The sequence below is a fragment of the Daldinia childiae genome, assembly GCF_008694065.1.
Source record: "Daldinia childiae strain JS-1345 chromosome Unknown Scaffold13, whole genome shotgun sequence".
Taxonomy (NCBI): Eukaryota; Fungi; Ascomycota; class Sordariomycetes; order Xylariales; family Hypoxylaceae; genus Daldinia; species Daldinia childiae.
This window is the reverse complement of record NW_022984654.1, coordinates 615,220-635,641: the sequence shown is the minus strand read 5'-3', so window position 1 is coordinate 635,641 and position 20,422 is coordinate 615,220. Positions and strand designations below refer to the sequence as shown.

The 20,422-nt window shown below is 46.7% G+C and overlaps 6 protein-coding genes across 6 annotated transcripts; 3 read left to right on the top strand and 3 right to left on the bottom strand.

The window, feature by feature from the left end:
* Positions 1–997: 997 nt before the first annotated feature.
* GL218_08604 (uncharacterized protein) lies at positions 998–3,346 on the top strand (the record flags this gene model as incomplete). The annotated part of the gene is made up of 1 exon (XM_033585408.1): positions 998–3,346. One exon carries the CDS (start codon positions 998–1,000, stop codon positions 3,344–3,346), a length of 2,349 nt encoding a protein of 782 aa, XP_033440384.1.
* A 1,607-nt stretch (positions 3,347–4,953) lies between these two features.
* Positions 4,954–6,014, top strand: GL218_08603 (Catalase; the record flags this gene model as incomplete). The annotated part of the gene is made up of 5 exons (XM_033585407.1): positions 4,954–5,210; positions 5,260–5,316; positions 5,381–5,416; positions 5,476–5,546; positions 5,704–6,014. The coding sequence occupies 5 exons, from the start codon at positions 4,954–4,956 to the stop codon at positions 6,012–6,014; spliced, it is 732 nt and encodes a 243-aa protein (XP_033440398.1).
* A 944-nt stretch (positions 6,015–6,958) lies between these two features.
* Positions 6,959–7,933, bottom strand: GL218_08602 (putative oxidoreductase bli-4, mitochondrial; the record flags this gene model as incomplete). Its single annotated transcript, XM_033585406.1, has 1 exon — positions 6,959–7,933. One exon carries the CDS (start codon positions 7,931–7,933, stop codon positions 6,959–6,961), a length of 975 nt encoding a protein of 324 aa, XP_033440397.1.
* A 332-nt stretch (positions 7,934–8,265) lies between these two features.
* GL218_08601 (putative m6 family metalloprotease domain-containing protein) lies at positions 8,266–10,305 on the bottom strand (the record flags this gene model as incomplete). Its single annotated transcript, XM_033585405.1, has 1 exon — positions 8,266–10,305. The coding sequence occupies one exon, from the start codon at positions 10,303–10,305 to the stop codon at positions 8,266–8,268; it is 2,040 nt and encodes a 679-aa protein (XP_033440400.1).
* Positions 10,306–12,237: 1,932 nt separating this feature from the next.
* GL218_08600 (uncharacterized protein) lies at positions 12,238–13,635 on the bottom strand (the record flags this gene model as incomplete). The annotated part of the gene is made up of 1 exon (XM_033585404.1): positions 12,238–13,635. One exon carries the CDS (start codon positions 13,633–13,635, stop codon positions 12,238–12,240), a length of 1,398 nt encoding a protein of 465 aa, XP_033440399.1.
* A 2,545-nt stretch (positions 13,636–16,180) lies between these two features.
* GL218_08599 (Cytochrome P450 52A13) lies at positions 16,181–17,372 on the top strand (the record flags this gene model as incomplete). The annotated part of the gene is made up of 2 exons (XM_033585403.1): positions 16,181–16,336; positions 16,509–17,372. 2 exons carry the CDS (start codon positions 16,181–16,183, stop codon positions 17,370–17,372), a joined length of 1,020 nt encoding a protein of 339 aa, XP_033440388.1.
* Positions 17,373–20,422: the final 3,050 nt, after the last annotated feature.

Genomic DNA, 20,422 nt, shown 5'->3' with positions numbered 1-20,422 from the left:
TTCCAGATTGGGAAGACGCCACCCCGGCACCACCCGGATCTACTGGTCCACCTAGATCTCTATTCAGCTACTACGTAGCATTTTGTGAATATTATGTAGATGCATACAGTATAACAAAGGAACACTGAACGAGATCTTGGGACTAGTATCACGATAGGATGTTGGTCCACGCACGACAAAGGCTATGTATGCATGTACACGGTTGGGTTCTCGATGATCTCCGCTCTTTTTTCTACGAAAGAGGACATGACCGCCATTTAGAGCGACTTATCATATTCTACGCGTGTGAATTAGGTATTATCTATCGTATTTGACTGGAGATTAAAGATGCTAAATTTGGGAATATTTGGAGCGTGCGCTAACGTATTCAAGGGGCATCTGAAGATGATAGCCAATCATTCTGCATACCATTCCAATAAGAGCATTTAGGTAACAGTATGTACGGTGTCGCGGCCAAAGCGCCAACGGCTAGGCTTATTGGTGGACAGTAAAGATGGCAACTTGGCATGGCACCCTTCGCAGGATCTACACCAATGCGAGTTAAGCATTAACGCAGCTCCACTTGCTTTGCTCGTGTCTGTGTCGTATTGGGATTTACGAGAGGTACAACCTGCGCCAGCCTCAACGTCAGCCCACCCGCCGTCTCTGCGGAAACAATAGGTGATGGATCATGTCTTCATGGAATTTACGGGGCTTTGGTTCTCTGTGGAACCCTAAGATTGACTGGTAACGACGCCCCGGTCTTTCACTCTCCTTAAAGCCTACAGCAGAGCGATGTCACTCAATCGTATGGATATTAAAGAGTCCCTCGCCGCCCAGATGTTTTTGTCTCCTCATCGGCTTCTGGCTTGCTCAACTGTATAAACAGCCAAGTTCACTCGCTTTGACTTGCGCACCACAGTCGCTTCAGATCACGGTCGTTTCTTGTCCCTCGCTAGGAATATATTTTTAATAATACCTAATATAATACTCGTCCGAGTACATAAAAGTCACCGATATGCAAGGTCTACTACTGAGCCTGGGGGCTTTAGCCCTCGCCGGCTCTGCCAGCGCTGACTCCAAGCGCAACTACCCCGTTGCGCCTGAGCCATACCCAACATACCCGGGTTACCCGACGTACCCCGAGAGCTCGACCTCAACTGAAGTCAGCACTCCGTCTTCGTCAACTTACCCCGTGAGCTCCTCCACGTCTGTTTCCGTCCCAGGATACCCGACATACCCCGAGTCAAGCTCTACATCAAGCTTTGAGGTAACGAGCTCAGCTTCCGCTTCATCCTCGTCTGCTGTCACATCCTCTTCAGCCGTCAGCTCCTCTTCGTCTATTCCGGGATACCCATCGTACCCTGAGTCCAGCTCCACCTCAAGCTTTGAGGTGACGAGCTCAGCTTCAGCTTCGTCTTCATACGTCGTCAGCTCTAGCTCAGTTTCATCCGCTGTCAGCTCTTCTACGACTATCCCAGGATACCCGACGTACCCGGAGTCAAGCTCTACGTCGAGTTTTGAGGTGACGAGTTCCGTTCCGGCTTCATCCTCGTCCGCCACGTCTTCGTCCGCTGCCAGCTCCTCTACGTCCGTTTCGGTTCCTGGATATCCGACATACCCCGAGTCGAGCTCTACTTCAAGCTTTGAGGTGACTAGCTCCGCTTCGGCTTCGTCGTCGTCTGCTGTCACATCCTCGACTGCTGTTACCTCTTCCGTTGTTACTTCTTCATCCGCTGTCAGCTCCTCTACGTCCGTTTCCGTTCCCGGATACCCAACGTACCCTGAATCGAGCTCCACTTCAAGCTTTGAAGTAACAAGCTCAGCTTCTGCTTCGTCTTCTTACCCGGTCAGCTCCAGCTCTGCCTCTTCGTCCGAGATCTCCAGCTCCAGCTTCAGCGAGGCGACATCTTCCACGTCCGTCCCCTCGTACCCGAGCAGCTCAGTTTCAGTCTCAATCTCGAGCTCCGAGAGCAGCACTCCTTCCTCCAGTGCTATCACTCTATCGACCTCATCTGTTCCGTCGTACCCAACTTACCCCACCGGCGGTGCCAGCTCGTCCTCGTCTGAAATTAGCTCCACCTCAAGCTTCGTCCCCAGCAGCAGCTCCGTTGTAGTCTCTTACCCCACCGCTCCCACCACGCTTCCCACTGGTGTTTCTAGCACTTCGGGTACTGCCCCTACAACTCTGCCCACTGGTGTGTCTTCCTCCAGTGTATCCGTGTCTTCTGGTACCACCACTCTTCCGACTGGCGTTTCTTACAGCGCATCAGTTCCTACCGGTTCTACCTCTGTCTCTACCGCGACCCTGAGCTCCACCAGGTACACTACTTCCACTATCTACACGACGACCAGGTACACCGTTACTTCTTGCGCCCCTACTGTCACCAACTGCCCGGGTACTCCTCACGTCACTACTGAGACCGTCCCTCTCACTACCACAGTATGCCCTGTAACGTCTACATCGGAGACTGCCACTGTTCCCGGATATCCCACCTCCAACACTTCCGAGGAGCACCCGACCACCAGCCCGACTAAGGGACTCCCGTCTTCCAGCCCCACTGCTCCTGGCTACCCTACGTCTGTCCCAACTACGGAGTTCTCTACCTCGACCATCTACTCGACCACCATCCGCACTATCACTTCTTGCGGACCCGAGGTTACCAACTGCCCCGGCAAGCCTGGCAAGCCCCACACTACCACTGAGACCATCTCTGTTGGTACTACCGTCTGCCCTGTGACCCCGACCGCGACTCCTACCGTCACTAAGACTCTCACCCCTTACCCCACCGGTCCCGTCGAGACCCCTGGCGAGACCCCTTACCCCACTGGACCGGTTGAGACTCCGGGTGAAACCCCCTACCCTACCGGTCCGGTCGAAACCCCCGGCGAGACTCCCTACCCCACTGGCCCAGTCGAGACACCCGGTGAAACACCTTATCCCACTGGCCCGGTTGAGACCCCTGGAGAGACACCCTACCCTACTGGTCCGGTCGAGACTCCGGGTGAGACTCCTTACCCAAGCGAGACTTTCACTCCCTACCCGACTGTAACTCTCACCCCTTACCCGACCAAGTCTTTCTCGCCCTTCCCGACTTTCACCTCCACGCCTTTCCCCACTGGATACCCGACCGGCCCCAGCAGCTTGACCACATCTATCAAGACCCCGCCGCCGTACCCTACCATCGTGCCCAGCGTCAGCACCGAGGTACCTCAGCCCCCTGCCGGCACTGGTAGCCCCGTCCCTCCCCCGGCCCAGTCTTCCACCACCCCCGGCTACCCTACCATCCCGACCGCCGCTGCCGCTCACGTGGAGCGTGGTTTCGGATTCGTGGTCGCCGCCGCTGTCGCTGCTGCTCTTCTGTAAGCGACTTAGGTGCATATAAAAGGCTTGCATACAAAAGGGTGTTTTAAGGTTTGGTGAGATTGCTTTGTTTTAAGCAGATTTGGATGAGGATACATGATTAGGAACAGGTTAGAATGGCTTAGAAAAGGGGTTTAGCCACCATTTATATAGCTATTTAATTTCACGATTCATTTGTCGTAACATTCGTATATAAAATTATAAAAAAACCATTTTGGTAACTTGTTTTTGTCATGCGTTGCTTTTCTACCATTCGATAATTGTTTCGATATGTTGAAGTGAATGGCTTTATTTGTCAGTTATTGATGTAAGTATTCTTTGCTTAATATAGTTTAATCCATTATGGTGCTTCTAATTATCTTGAAATTTTCTATCTTTCTATTGTGTCGAGTATTACTTGGTTGAATGAGGATCTTCTATTATGTACGTTTGTTTTATAGGGATACATTGCAGGAACACAGGGTTCTTAACAATTAGCTATGAGATTATTTAGTTGTAGTTTGTAGATAGCACTAACCTATCCTATAATGTGCTTAGATTCTTCGATTTTGGCCTACCTACTACGATATATCTGAGATAACCAGCCGATACTCAGTTGCCAATGATTTCATGAGACCGTAATACTCTCACACTCTTGGTAGTTTATATGGTACATACTCCGCCGTATGAAAGCTTGTTTTGAACAATTACTCGAGATGATTTTAATTTTATATGATGCTTTCATTTTCCCCTTTCTTACTGTCTTGTTATTTTCACCGCTTGTGAATATTTTTGTCTCTTTTAAGCACGATATGATTGGAAAAATGATTGTTTTGAGATATCGATGAGTTGACTGAAGTATTAAGTCTGACTGATGAGCTCTGATTAGTGTTAGATTGATAATCTTTAATATTCCTAAGTTATCAATTTTGGTAATAGATCCTAGCAATCGCAAATACGATCCAAACTCACATTAACTGTTAGTTAGCTACTATTCTTATCATAGGTTTACGATCTATCGTATGATTCCCTATTCGAAGTGATATGCTATGTCTGTGGTGCTCACGGTGTATGTACTCTGATGTAGCAAGACTCATAATTTTGGTGAGGTGTAATGACATAAGAAGATTACACGTGTGGTTGACCTTAAATAAACTCAACATTATGAGTGTATAACCCTGTTGAGAAATATCGGGATAGTACCTATGTAGAACTAGAATTTTTGAAGTTAACTCTTTAACGTCGTCATCATTTCTACTATATTCCAGATGCCGAGCTAAAGTCTAAGTCGGTCAGCCCTATTATGATTTATTTCTCACAGTGGTAGTCATGTCTAGAATCTGGATATATGTCCGGCGACCATATTCTTAGGGGTATTGAAAATGGTGGATTGACTTATATTGGTTAATGAGCCTACGACTTTCAATTTTGTTCGGGTGAAGGTTCTGTACACTGTGAACGTATTCTCAGGTTTACATTAACACAAGTGACCAGGTTGAGGGCTTGGGCGGATGAGGACTCAATAAGAATCATAGTGATCCTCCGTCACATATCAAAAAAGGGTTTCGTCTTAGATTGCCCTGTGATCTACACTACTATCATTCAAATTATAATCACATCTAGCACCCAAGATGGCATCTAGCGCTCTTGGCGGCACAGCGAACAGCAACCAATGGAGCATCACCCAGCATCCTCTGGAAGCTATCAAAACGGGAATTCAGAGTTCCACTATGGGAGAATCGCGTAGTAACCGGGTAACCCATATGATGAGCGCCAATGAGGGACCCGCGGATATCGCAGCAAAGATATCAGGTTGCGTTGTAGGCGGAATTCGTACCGATGACGCCTCCTATTTCACTAACAACGAGGCAATTCCGTTCCTAGATGCGTTTGTATAAAGCTCCCATCGACACGATTCGGAGCTAATTATATCTTAGGTGCCATAGTAAGACCGTTGGTGGTATTCCCGTGGCTAGCGACGTGTTTCTTTTTCAGTAAGAATAACTACCTTGTTTAGACGATCTGTGAGTGAATATGGATCACTGATCCGGCTTATAGGAAGCAACAGACTTTCAACCGTTTAAAGAACTTAGAGTGCGAGCTATTAGATATCGAAGAGAAAATTTAAGATATAACTACCTATCTGCAACTAGGTATGGTGCATCCTTGCGAAAGCGGCGCATTTGGATTTTTCGAATGTACCAAAAACGTATCGAATCTGACGGTAAGATTGACAAGAGAGTAGAAAGCCAATTTCCTTCAGAAACCTGGCGAGAAGACCCCTATTTTCATCCGCTTCTCCACCGTAACCCTTGGTCGGGAGTATCCTGACGAGGCACGAAACCCGCGAGGCTTTGCAATTAAATTCTATACCAAAGAAGGAAACTATGATATCGTGGGACTCAACTGGCCGGTCTTCTTCTGTCGCGACCCCATTCAAGATCCGGACGTAATCCGTTCGCAGTTTCGCGATCCCAAAAACTTCCTTCTCGACCAGGATGCCACATTTGATCTGCTTGCTAATACCCCCGAATCAAACCATGCGGGCTTAATGTTCTTCAGCGACCACGGAACTCCCGTCGGATGGAGATTCAACCATGGCTACGGATGTCATACTTTCAAGTGGATTAACCAAAAGGGTCAGTTTGTGTATATCAAGTATCATTTTATCGCCAAACATGGGCAGAAGTAGTTTACCTATAACGAGGCTATGAGAAAGATGGGCGAGGACCCAGACTATTCGAAGCGCGATCTTTGGGAAACTATTGAGCACGGCGAGCAAGTCGAATGGACGGCCAAGGTCCAGATTATGAGGCCGGAAGACGCGGATGCATAGAAGATAGGTTTTGATCCGTTCGACGTAACTAAAGTCTGACCGCGCGACAAGTTCCCAATGCAGGAATCCGGGCGGCTTGTTCTGAACAAGAACCCGGAAGACTTTCACCGGGATGTGGAGCAAGCGGCCTTTTCACCAGGTAGCATGGTGCCCGGGATCAGTGATTCTCCTGACCCACTGCTCTAGTTCCGCATGTTCTTCTATAGGGACGCCCAGTATCATCGTATCGGCGTCAACCTGCATCAGATACCTGTCAATTGCCCATTTATGGCCCAGCCTTTCTCTTCGATTAACTTTGATGGGCAGATGCGTGTCGATGCTAATCACGGGGGAAACCCTCCATACGTGCCGAACAGTTTCGTGCACAAGTTCCGCCTGAATGGTCGGAGGGTGTGTATGAAATGCTTCCTAAGAAGGATTTCGACTTTAAAGAAGTTGAAAAATTATCGCAGACAGCCTAGGAGTGGTATAAGGAGAAAAAGTTCCAGCCGAGTTAATCCTCTGATCGTCTTGTTGGATATGCGCCCTCTAAAGCCGTGTATAACGTGTGAGGGGTGGGGAATTAGCTACACTCGTCAATTAAATTACCTACCTCACTGGTATCATTATTCTAAACTCAAGGTTTATTGAACAATTGTCTACCTATTCATGACATGGTGTATTGAATAGTTGGTAGGTAGCATCTAACAGGATATTTCTCACGAGTTTAATAACAATATAGTATTGTTGGTCAGGTATGTACAATATATAGTAGGTAAGATACCTAGGTATCCTCTAGTCATTAATTCTTGATCCAGCCCCTAATTTGTATCATAAGGTAAATTTCCTAATTTTTCCTTCAGAATCCCCTCCACTAATCTCCAGCACCTCTCCTCGAGTTCCTCATCCTTGGCCTGATTGCTAACATCTGAAACTTTCTTGTCTGGTATGATATATTGTCCATCGATCTTCTCATCCGCGACGACATCGCTCGTCGTAGCGAATAACATGGACCGACACCCTTCCTCGACTGGCTCCTTCATGAGCGGCCTCACGGCCTGAATAAGTATGCTGCCGACGGTTCCGTATGCATCAAGAGCCTGATCTGGCTGATCTGTATTTACGCCGCCAGGGTGCGTAGCATTAATCCACGGTCCCATCCCAGGCACGAGGCCTAGCTCGCCACGCTGTTTGCGTCGATTGAACGCCCTGCATAATAATACCTGTGCAAGTTTAGAGCGCGAGTATAGTTTAGTAGGCCCAATATCCTGATTTATCTCCGCGACGTCTCTAAACTCGACACCGCCGGTGCCTAATCGGTGCATCTCGGAAGATTGGAAGCATAGTCGGCTGTTACGTGTTGCAATAAGCTTCGGAAGCAAAATTCGCGCAAGGTGGTGTTGTGCGATTACGTTGACTTGCATATGGCTATCAAGAGCGTCCTTGGTCTCGTTGTATTTCCCAACACCGAGCCCGGCATTGAGAACAAGAGCATCTAGCCGATCGAGTTTAGATGCTAAGTTTCGCGCCACCATGTCTGTATGCCTAAGATCCTCGAGCTCGCACTTGATAAATTCGACACGCGAGACATCACCGTAGTTTTTGAGATCCCCTTTGGCTTCAGCCAGGTGTTCCTCTTTTTTCCCAAGAAGATAGAGCTTCGCAGGTCCGTGCTGTAGGATATGTGCTGATATTCCATACCCGATGCCCGCGCTGCCGCCCGTCACTACGAAGACCTTCCCGCTTAGATCTGGAACGTCGGTGTTGGGATCGAATGTGTTGCTTGAACCGAACATTATCGCTAAGATGCGATATTAATATTAGGGTTGTAGAAAATGCCAAACGAACACCGGACTGTGTAATCTACACGCTCTTCATTCGACGATGTCATGATCTTTATGGTTTGCCAGGTCTAAATCCATGACGTCAGGGTAACGTCGCTTGGCAAGATGTTGGGAATTCAGGTCGATGTATAGAACATAATAATGATTTTAGATTTCAACCGGGACAAACAATCTTACGATTATTCTCAGTATGCAGCAATGGTACGGTAATGAAGCTTATATCTTATCCATATGTATATACGTAAAGGGGAATGACTACCCCTATATTTATTCTATAGGCTGTCTCACTTCTTGACCTGGCATTCCTTGGTGATGGAGATGGTAGGGTCGGACTCAGAAGTAGCTGTTAATCTAACAACTGCACTATCCGCGGCCTCTGCAGCAGCACCAACAGCCACATTAACTGTACTCGATGAGCCAAATTTAGCAGTTGTCAGCGCGTTTGGCACCTCGACTCGCCACCCTTCGCTATCTACCTCAGCGCTGAGTCGATAGATATCTGAGTTCAGATATGCGGATAGATCTTGAGGATGCGTCGCGTTACCATCCACGTATGTACCGGAATTGGTTAAGCTGAACGCGCATGTTATCCCCTTATTAACGCTGGCCCTAGCTTTTGGCCCCTCTGCAATTTGTCCCTCACTTAAATCTACGCTGTAAGTGCTAGACCCGCTACCGTCAAGCGATCGTACACCCACAGTGTAATGAAGGATGCCAACGTCGTCGCGACGGATGTCAAGGATATAGAAATGCAGCCGATTCGCTTCGTCCGTGTATTCATACTCACTTCCTGATCGCGTACCTGCATGGAATAACGCATCGGCTAATTGGCGATAGTCGCCAATAGTCAACTTTGAGGCTGTGCCATCGGGTCGGTAGAAATCAATGACATCGATGTCCTGCGGGTTGGCATCGATCGTCCACTGGAAAGGAGCATTATCAACATCTTTAGTCTTACTGATCATAACTCCCGAGTCAGGGGTAAACGAATCGGCACCCATTCTGTCAATCACTTCGATATCGTAGTTATTGTAACCGCCACCATCGCAAAGAGCATCGGTGCTGACGTTACAGAATGGGGAAAGATCCTTGCCCAGAACGACGTGTAGACCTAACAATTCTCCTTCTCCTGGATTGATGCATCTTGCGGTGATTTCAGCGACTACGGGTCCAGAGCTGGATAAAGCCTCACGCGAGACTGTAAGCACGCTCGAGTTGTCAGCTAGATTAATGCGCAGCTTATCTGAAACGGTATGAAGGGAGCCCAAGCTTCCGCCAAGAGTTGCTGGAATTTGCCATCGCGTGTGCGGACCACCCGGACCATTAAAGCTACCTCGAGATAACATCGACCAAGGGCCCGTGTAAGCGCGACGCGGGGGGTCGCCGTACGGGTTGTTATAATTATCACCGATACCTAGCAAGTGAGTTAATTCGTGAGCGTAAGTAGACATGCCCGAGCTTTCTCCCTGCGTGGATGAGCCGCCGCCCGCATTTGGCCAGATTACGCTCGCTGCCTGCCAAGATGTCCAGCTAACGTATCTTGTTGCGGCATAATTGGGTAGACTGTCATTACCCGGAGGCCCGAACTCGTCCGGCACGTCCTCGGGGGTGAGAAATTTCATCTCGCCAAACTCTTGCCATGTGGAAGACTCATCCTGACCAGCCGAGAGAATAAAGACTAGCTCAAAGGAATCGGCGGTGTCGTTACCCACGTCGGCGCGCCATGCTCCTAGAGCGTCTGTTCGCAGGTCTATGGAACACGGCCCTTCAGATGGACAAGCACCCTCGTTGAACCCGCCGCGCTCATCATCAACACCGTACTGATATGAACGGCTAGGTAGTTGATAAGCACCAAAAGCTGTCAAATCTACTCCAAATCGCCCACCCGAATCCTCCATCCAATACTCATGGAGAGTGTGATTGTGATTGAGATCGCTAGGCTTGTTTAGAAAATCGCGATAAAAGGCCGGGACCTCCGTACGGTTGAGACCAGATACAATTGGCTGCGGGTTGCCGAAAACAGTCGAGTTTGGCGCTTGCGTAATAACGAAGGCTTCGTCCGGGTAGTCAACGGCCACGAGGGCAATGTTGAAGTTCCGAACGGAGCCTTTACGGCTTGGATCAGACCAGGACGTTCCCGGAGGTGTTTTGTAGTCTGCCCAGGTCATGTTATCGGGATTTACCCAATTCTGCGGATCCAACACCTTGAACGGATCGCTCTGTGGAGTATACGGCGCAGCCCAGGTATGACCCGACAGAACAGCGCTGACCAAGACGGTCATAGAGACCGCCTGGTGGCATTTACCAGCTTTCTTAAGTTGCATTGTCTATGACGCTGGGCTATGTATTTTCGCGCCCTCAATGATGAAGGACGTGAGGGAAGGGGATCAAAAGATAAGACCTTGAGCTTCGGGGCATGGCAGGTATTAATACGACTACGGTGAGCACGACATAAGATACGTTCACGTCGATCGTATTCGCTGATCGTAAAATGGCTTGGCGCGTTGATGGGGACCTCATAGTATCACCGTAGGTAGGTACCTACCTACCTATATTCAGCACGGCAATCCGATTAACGATCTAGCCTTGTTCCACTACCGTAGTCGAATACTAAGGAGACAACCCGAAATTAGTTAGCATATGTTGGCTCTTATCACTGCTACCTGCTGTATTAGGTAGGTAGACAAGGTGCATATAGACTTGGCGAAGATAGGGGTATTTGGCTCCGAGCGACACTACAATTAAATGCGGAGAACCTAGTTAATATAACATCGAAGTTGAGACTCTTAAATACGTCGATATTGGTCGGACTTCTAGACATTCCTAGCTTGATTCTGTGAATAGTTGAATAACTATATTAAGCAACTCATTTAAGAGTCAGTCCCCTTTGCGTGGGCAGAGGCGTTTCGCGTTGGCTCTTGAATTAGTCTTAAGCAGTCAACCATAGATTATCCTGTGTTATGAAAGAGGCGCATCATTAAAGAAGAGAACGCATCATGCACTTGTGTCAACTGTGCGATGAAAGTTATAATATTGACGGCTCTTGCTAGCCATATTAATTGATACAATTAAGAGGCCGTGGGGGCGTGGGCTGGCAATTTTCTATGCAAGCATATAACAGTTTTTAAACCCCTTATGGAATTCTGTCTAATTAATAAGAATTCTAACAAGTTCAAAGTCACGATTAAAGTATTTACGAGAAGTACACAGCTATGGGTCTACGCCTAAGCATTTTTGACGTCCCACTGCTTCTGGCTGAGGTTAGGGTAGGACCGGTTGACTGAGCCGTCGCTGTTGGATGGTCTATATTGGTGATATGGGGGCTGAGGATTGATATACTGGGGAAAGCTTCTACTAAAGTGATTGTAGTAGAGGTATGCCTTGTGGTTAGAGGTTGAAGTATCGGTGGATAGAATATCAGCCCAGTCGGAAAGATAGTCTGACACGCCAGCTGTGGCTTTCTAGCTATCGGCATCAAACTCCTCTATGTCGGTAGTAACGGCTGGTGGTACAACGTGCTGCGCTAAGTAACGACCCTCGACCTTTGCAGTCTTGGTACGCGAGCTGAAGTCTGGATCTTTCATGGTGATTATACAGCGGCAGTTTGCATGCGAGAAGCTAACACTCGCCTACTTCACATCTATATACAGTTGGCACACCTCCAGAACCACCCGTCCATCAGTAATATGCCGAACTCTCCGCGTGATATAGCTGCACAAGGTATATACTGGAATCGCGGCGAGCGTCATTCTCTGGTGAGCTCGTAGCCAGAAAGTCGACCTGGTAGCCCTGACATGTCATTATGAGGCTCGTCCTGATCCCCTCAGAATATGTCTTGCTCTCTATGATATATGCTTCCAAACTCTTAGGGATCGGCGTTACCTGCTATACTGCTATGATGGATTGTGCTTCTTGGGTAGCAACATAGTAATTTAAAGGAGTAGTATCAACAATGACATTAACCACTCTTCAGTCTGACTGCACCAATTTTCGGCATCCTACTGAGTGGTGGATAAGTTCCTGTTATGCCTGATTAATCTTGACAATGCTCACTGATCATAAGAAAGGAGCATATGAGTGAACTTTACTTACAGAGAACTGAAAGCGATACCGAACTGAACTGGCTCCTTTTCATCCCCATTCCTAATCTGAGGGCTATTCCTATGCTTGTAAACGTCTTCATAGGTGAGTTAATTCCTTGGTAAAGTGAAATAAATAGATGACTCGTGTTATCCCCGGCTGGGAATGCCAACTAATCAGCTAACGGGACTGATCTGTTGAACTAGCTCGGCTTTCTTCCTCTCTACCATCTTAACAATCTTGTGATTCAAACCGAGCCTATTTCCACCCACATCTCTAAGCGCTATAAGGATACTGTCGCATAGCCTTAATGCGCCCGCGGATTTACCCTGCTTGTCTAAACATTTGACCTGGAACCACATTGCAGAAATCCGATCCGGATGGTCGCCATCCTCATCTGTGAATAATTTGTATCGTGCCTTCTGCGTGACCAAATCGAATATCTGCTCCGCTTCCTCGTATTGATTTAGCTCTACGAGGATGTTGGCATAGTGTGTCTTCGCGGCTATTACAGCGATGTGATCGTCTCCATGATTTCGTACGGCAATTTTTAAGTTCTCGTCCATGATTTTTTTTGCTTCTTCGTGTTTCCCTAATGAAGATTTCAATCGAGCTAAATGTAGTATTGCAAGGAGAGTGAAGGGATGTTCCCTCCCTAGGGTCTCCCGGCGTTGTTTGGTAATGAAGTTTAAGTCATCGTGGCTCTGAATGAGCTGCTGCGGTGATGCCTTGGTGGAATGCTCATCATCATATCGTAGATAACTTGTCGCTAGGTCCTGAAGGAACCACAGTGTTTCCGCATCGGTCTCACCTAGAAGTTCCTTCATGCTTTCCCAGGCCATCTGTAGCCGCCCTGTAGCTTTCTCGTAATCCATATTGCGATAGTCCACGGCAGCACAGTTCCGAATTGCTTTTAACGTTTTCTCGTGCTTTGGTCCATACACCTCGCTAAGTCTTTCTACATTTTTCTCGTGTATTTTAAGAGCTTCTGCCCATCGACCCTTGAAACAAAGCGTCATCCCTAATATTTCTGTCACCTCTAATGTCAATGGGTGGTCTTCGCCTAACGAAGTCACGCAAAGCTGACGAGCACGGCGCTGTAACTTGGTCGCATCATCTATCATCGTCGATGATCGGAGGGTTTCTGAAAGAAATAGAGTGAGTCTGATAGAGAACTGGTGATCCTCACCAAGCTGCTGGATAATCCACTCTCTTGTTTTTGATTGAAGTTCCTTAGCCTCTCGGTACAAACCGCAATCGTAGTACATGCGGCTTAAGCGTCCTGACTCGTCAGCTTGTACTCTACTGAAATCACCATCTGCTTTCCTCCAACTTGACTTCCTAGGATCGCGATATTCTATCAAAACCCCCCTAATCTCCTCTCGGCGTTCGCGAATGTGAAGAGCATGGGGAAGGAGCTCGCGTCTCATTTGCCTCTCAATCTCCGTCTCTCCAAGCGGGGGCAGAGGAATACTCCTTGCTAAAGTTGTTGCCGCGACTTGACACCAGAGCGATTGCTCTGATATCGATATCTCGGGGCGTTCCCTCAGCCACTTATGAACCAGCGGGTGCATACTGTATCGACCAATTTCAAGTCTATCTTGCCTTATAATAAGTGATCGCTTCGTGAGAACCCGTAATGCATTAGTAAGTCGAATACGCACCTCGCCCTCGAAAGCAGCGTGGGACATGTTATTCGGTTTCCTTAACGCCGCTGGTAGAGGTAAAGGAGTCCAAAAATATTCTCGCTTTAGCCAAAATGCTGCCTCTCGGAGGAGCATAGATAACGGCTTCCGACTGGAAGTTACTGGTGTTTGAACTCTACCTTGGTCCCTTTTCTCTTCACGTTCCCTTTCTTGCTCTTCTTTGAATGGATTGCTGGCCGCGTTCTCTAGGATATCAAGTCGAATATTTTGGAAATGGAAGTAGGAAAATACATGAAGCAAGTCGATTGCGTCCCGAAACTCCTGTTCCGGCCTTTCCAGCGAATGATATAAGATCTCATAGGATGAGAAAACGTTCATACTTTTGTCGAGATATGATTTAGAGTTCGATTGACTCCTGTTCTGATGGCGGTAATCACGGCGGATCTTATTGACGTATTTTTCATAAGTATTCAGATATCCCTTCCAATCGGAAATACCTTCTAGAATAGCCCTGGCTGCATGTACTAAAGCTAACGGTAAGAAACCCAACGCACGACAAATGGTAGTCGCGTAGTCTACGACTGCCTCGGACCATGGGCTCGGCTCTTCTGCTGCCTTGAGGATAAGTTCATTAGCCTCCTTTTTCTCCATGGGATGCAGTTCCAAGTATCTTTCACCAACGGTACCGTATCTCTTATGGGCTGGGTTGCGGGATGTGATTAATATACATCCCTTTTCTCCTGGTGGTAGCATGTCTTCAAGTTGAACTTCTTCTTCATCAACATTATCAATGATAAGTAACCACGGAAGAGTGCAGGTAGTTAGCCAGTTCTTGGCAGCTTTTTCGTTTGGCCCAACTCCACCGATGGCTGCAATCTCAGCATAGCTACTAAATACCCTATCTCTACTGCCACCATCGATGAAAAATACACCCCAGTAGTCATTCCGATATATTTCTGCATACTTAAGTGTTAGCTCTGTCTTTCCAGAGCCCCCTAATCCATATATGACGAATCTTTTCTGGCCGGAATAGGTTTTGTCGCAGAATGCACCCCTCAATACATCCATTTGGGGCTTTCTACCGGTGTAAAATGAGTTGGCTCCTCTAAGGATATAATGTTTATTCGTATACATTGGGAGATGTAGTTTGAGGTCGCTTACAACCTTGACAGCATCTCTTATCTAAAACCAGTTAGGTATATGATCTAAGACCGACGTTCATATAAGGAGGAAATACTCTAATTGATTCATGCTCATCAACCCTACGGATTTCTGACTCGATCAATTGGATTTGGTGGTCGATTCTATATGCACAAGCCTTTGTTTCGGTAGACAAATTACCATTTTCATCGGTGTTATTCTTGTGGTAGAGAAGAGTAATCGCTGAGAAGAGCATTCGTAAAGCTTCCGTGCGAAGTTTCCACGCCTGGAAGGTTTCATCATACCACTTCTCGCCCCCTACGCGGCTTTCGTAGTGATTAGACTCTTTGAGGATAGATTCTAATGGTTCAAGGAGCTCGATGAATTCATCTGTAATCACAGCCGTCTCGGTACAAATGCGACACAGGTGGAGTTGATCGCTCTCTGAGAGGGGCTGTAGAATCAATGAGGGATTCCGTCGTTCCCTAGTCACTAGGTTATCTAATGTTGAGGCGATATCAACAAGATCCTTAACCTGCTCGAGTAAACTCGTCACTTCCGATTCAGCATCTGAACCACTCAATTGCTCAAGTAAGCCATGAATATTTTTTAGCCTGGACAGTAACCGTGCTGTGCCCAGGCTATTAACGTTATTTAAAAAGCTCTCAATCATATTGAATTGGATTATTATGTGGGACTGCGAAAGTTCGAAAGTGACAAGGGAGGCTACCAAGGGGTACCTAATGTATTGGCGAGCTGAAATTCGGACTAATGGGAGAATTAATTCGACAGCCCAAGGCGACAAGAGGTACCTAAGTACATACTTAGAAAGTGGAAGTCTATCAATTCAATAGAAGTGCTCTTACCGCCCTGAAATTGTGGTGGTGACACGGGAAGCTGTAGGCTACCGCTTCGTCCACTGTACATACTCGATATATATAATAATATCCGCCGTTATTCATACTGTAGATAGGCATGATACAGCCGGTGAGGAGTATTGATAAGAATGATTGGTAGATCGAAGTTTTGATACGCGTGAATGCAAGCCAGTGATTCAGCTTTAGCCACAAATCACCTATGGACCTCCTTTTTTGTAACCACACTGAATATTAAGTCGATTATTTTAGTTTCGTCTCTTAAAATATTCACATAAAAATTCCGTGATTGGAAGATACCTACCTGCCACTTCGAATATATTTCCTAATCCACAGCCAGTATTAGATATATAATGTTGTTAAGCGTCTTTCTTCTTTTTCCTCTCACATCAAATTCCAATTCTCCTAATGCCAACCACGAAGCCTGTTCTTCAGCTATACGAAGTTTGTGAGCAACAATGGCTGTGTCGCGTTCCGAAACCCGATTAGAGGAGTTTGTTTACTTCTCAGATGTACTCGAGACAAACCTAAAAGTCGGCCTTCGTACTGGTCTTCTGACTCTGCTGGTAATAGTCGGGTTATGTGTATACCTTAGACGCAAAGATAAATCCAAGGTATGTTATCTTACTTAAGTTATGAGGGAGTAGGAGGCCATTCATATAAACCAGAAGTGTTTAGCCCTACAACAGCCGTCTGACCACTGCAAGGCGTGGTGCAAGCTCATCGACGGAGGGCCAAGATCGTTTAATAGTCATAGGCTAAACCACTGTCTCTAACAATTTTTAGGCTGAGAAACTACTCGTAGAAGAGTTTAATTGCAAACCGGTCATTGCAAGAGTACCATACAAATTGCCGTTTGCGCTTGACCTCCTTTTCCGCCAATACAAGATCTTTTTCAGCGACTACACCTTCGAACAGCTTACTCAATATTTCGATATTGCTGGAACCGCTAGGATAGAGCTTTTCGGAGTAACCGGATACTTTACATCGGACCCAGAAAATATAGAGGCTATACTCTCTACAAGATTTGAGGATTACGGTCTGGGAAGCCGTCGTCTTGCGAGCGCTCCTTTACTTGGAGAAGGCATCTTCAGTCAAGATGGCCCGGCTTGGAAACATTCACGCGAGCTCATTAAGCGGCAGTTTTCACGCGTCCAGAAGCAAACGATCCGAGTATTCGCACCTCATGCAGAAAAGCTAGTCTTGGAACTCGACAAGGCTTCAGTTGGAACAATAGTTGACTTGAAGCCATTCCTCTTCGAATACACTCTTAGTACAACCACAGAGCTTCTATTTGGTGAACCGCACGATAGCCTGTCAAAAGAGGAACAAGAGGCTGTGAGGTCAAACTTTGATTATGCTGCCACCGGTATGGGAATTCGTGTTCGACTGGCTGACTTGGCAGTTCTCTACAACCCTCCTGAATTCAAGAAGGCCTGCAAGTCTGTCAAAGATTGGGCTACCTTTTTCGCAAAGAAGGCATTGAAGTATAAGGACGAGTTTGGTGAGGAAAAGGCCTCCGAGAAATACTCGTTCATAATTGATCTCTGGAAGGAGATGCAGGATGAGCAGCTAGTAAGGGATCAGTTACTACATGTTCTGGTTGCTGGACGAGACTCAACAGCTGCTCTCTTGTGTTGGACGTTGTAAGTGCCAATGTAACCCCGATAACCATCATATTGACCATGTTACTTCTCTAACCGCAATGATCAAATAGCTTTCATCTTGTTCGCAATCCCGACAGCTTAGAGAGACTGAAGCAAGAGGTATCCGCAGTTCCTCAGGGTTCCGATATAACGAGAGAACATATCCAAAAGCTACCTTTCTTGCGCTGCTGTCTTAATGAAAGTGAGTTCGTTCGCGTATAATTAATCTACGAGATGCTAAATGCGTACAGTCCTGCGATTATATCCTTCGCTTCCCATGAACATCCGATTTGCCAACAAGGCTACGGTTCTACCCCGTGGCGGTGGCTCTGACGGTCAGTCACCTGTAATGCTTCCGAAGGGAACGGGAATTGCTTGGTCTGTGTACCATTTACATAGGCTCGAGTCAATATATGGTGTCGACTCCAGGGAATTCCGGCCACAGAGATGGGAAAGTGGAGAGTTACTCAAGAAAGCCCGTCCAGGATCTGGTTATATTGACTTCAATGGAGGTCCAAGAACTTGCTTAGGAAGTATGTAATGTTGTCTCCTATCTTTCGAAGTGTTACTAACTCAATCATTATAGAGGACTTTGCTTTGACAGAGGCAAGTTACGCAATCATAAGGATGCTCCACGCATTTCCGGGGATTAGACTAGCCCCAGGAGTACTGAATGAGCCAGTCGGAGCAGAAAGACAGAGCTACACCATCGGGTTGGCTCCGGCTGACGGAGTAAAGGTTTCTCTGGTTTGATGGTTGTTGTTATTCTACTGTTTATAATAGGTTTTTCTCCTTTACGCCGCCATCAAGCTGCTAGGGGTATGACATGGGGCTGAATCGAGAAAATAGAGGATATAACTCGGAGTTGTTAGAGGAGATGGCCAGCGAAAAAGAGAACTTTATTAGATACCTAGATAGGTAGCCCCATAGTCCTATTAATTCTCACACTTCTATTGATTTTATTAAATACTGAACATGCTCTCCATAATCGTAATATTAACTCTAAGAGCATATTTGTATCTTAGCCTTAAGGATGAGATGGGGTGTAAGGCGTCTTATTGGAGTAGTCAGTTAAGTTAGTTTATCTTAGAACCCGTAATCCATCGGAATGTTGAATTACTTCCCCCATAGCTTAAGACTTTCCCCGCCCATATCAAGCGTTCTTAGACCCTGATGGCTTGCGGTATCGTCGTACACGTCGGGGAATTAGTAGAACCGATAGGCATCGAAACGATATGAGATCGGGTCCTCGATGGGGGGTAGAGGCATACATAACCTTCTCAAATCACTGACAAAATAATGGCCACAGCTTCAGAGAACTTTACCTATCCTCCTCTCCCAACAGGAGAGAACGCTATCCGTATCCTTAATATACAGCCAGGAGACTTTTTTAGCCCACTGGTATGCTTTTTGATCCCTGCTACTTTCAAATCTAGGCCACGCTATATAGCGTTGTCTTACACTTGGGGCGAGCCGTATTCAGAATGTGTCAAAAAGGCATCGACGCTGTCACCAGCCTCAAAGGCAGATACCAAGAAGTCAATAAACATCACCGTAAACGGCTGCACATTTGATGCGGGCAGCAACCTGAAGGTTGCGATTCAGCACCTCCGTTCTGCAACTGTATCTCTATCACTCTGGGTAGATGCTATTTGTATTAACCAAGATGACAACGTGGAAAAGAGTGCCCAAGTCGCTATGATGTCTTCCATATATAAGCGTGCCATTGCTGTTATAGCATGGATAGGACCGAAAGATAACGGAGATATCGCTAGTTCTATGCAGTGGAAGGCCAGCCAAGTCCAGCATTTGGTTTCTGCCGTTTCAAACGGTTTGAAAGCTGCCGACTTGGAGGTACGATCTTCTCTTGGGCCTGATAGAAAAGCTTTTAAAAGAATGTCCGAAAGTGCATATTGGAAGAGACTGTGGGTTGTCCAGGAAGTATGTTGTCCTCTACGATTGGTATTTATGTACGGATCAAGTATTTGGACCTACGAGGCTCTAAGGCAATCAGAGGCGTTCAAAGAGGAACATTCGACACTACAACGATCTGGAAAAGGCTTGACGAATGAACTTCAAGAAATGCTCACTTTGCTAGAGATCAGGGGACAGAGGCACACCCCTATGACAAGATTAGAAAGTCTCGTCGAGAGCTGTGTTAGGAAAGACTGCACCGAAATAAGGGACAAGATATATGGGTTACTCGGGCTTGCTAATGATATCCGTACTCCAAGTAGCACCGACCAGCTACCTGATCAAGTCAAACGGTATGCCGAGTCATTGAATCTTAAAGATGAGGACTCATTGCAACTACTAAGAAATACAAGACCACCTGAAGTCGACTATGATCGCTCGTTATACGATATTTGGACTGATGTGGTTGGGTATATATACTTTCAAGTCCGGGGGAATAATGCGCCACTTGGCCTTAAATTCAACAATACCCCTATTGATGAGATTAAGACTGACATATCTCCTATGGAGGTCGAGAGATACATCACTGTAGTGAGATTCTCGGGTATAGTTCAAGAAGCACTCGGCCAACAGGTCGGGAAGGAAATTGGGGATATGGATAGATATCAAGCAAGTTTCCCCTTATTCAATTACCAATCTCCATTTAGCTTTTTTTAAAAGCCGAGAATTATTAATGCTAACTCGGAGTCAATCACCTATGTATAGGGCTATCCGGTAATTAGAGTGATAGGATTCTTGTGTAGTAAAGTTTTACGACTGGGTCCAGAGCTCGAGTCGCTCATCGAATCACCCCGAATCGAACGAGAATGGCAGGACTGCTATGGCGACTATTATAACGAGCCTGACCTGGAGCATATCAGAAAAGCGGGCGAGAATTACATGGCTAGAACTATGGAATATGATAATAGCCAGTTGATGAGGATCCATACGATACAGCATCCTGATGTTATAGCGTGGCCTATCGCAGATAGCAAGCCCCGAACCGATGATCCTCGGTACCTTGCCGAATACGCCAAAGGTTGGGAAGGAAATCAGGGACGCCAAGAAATGGGCTCTGATATCGGGCTCGGGCCCAGAATT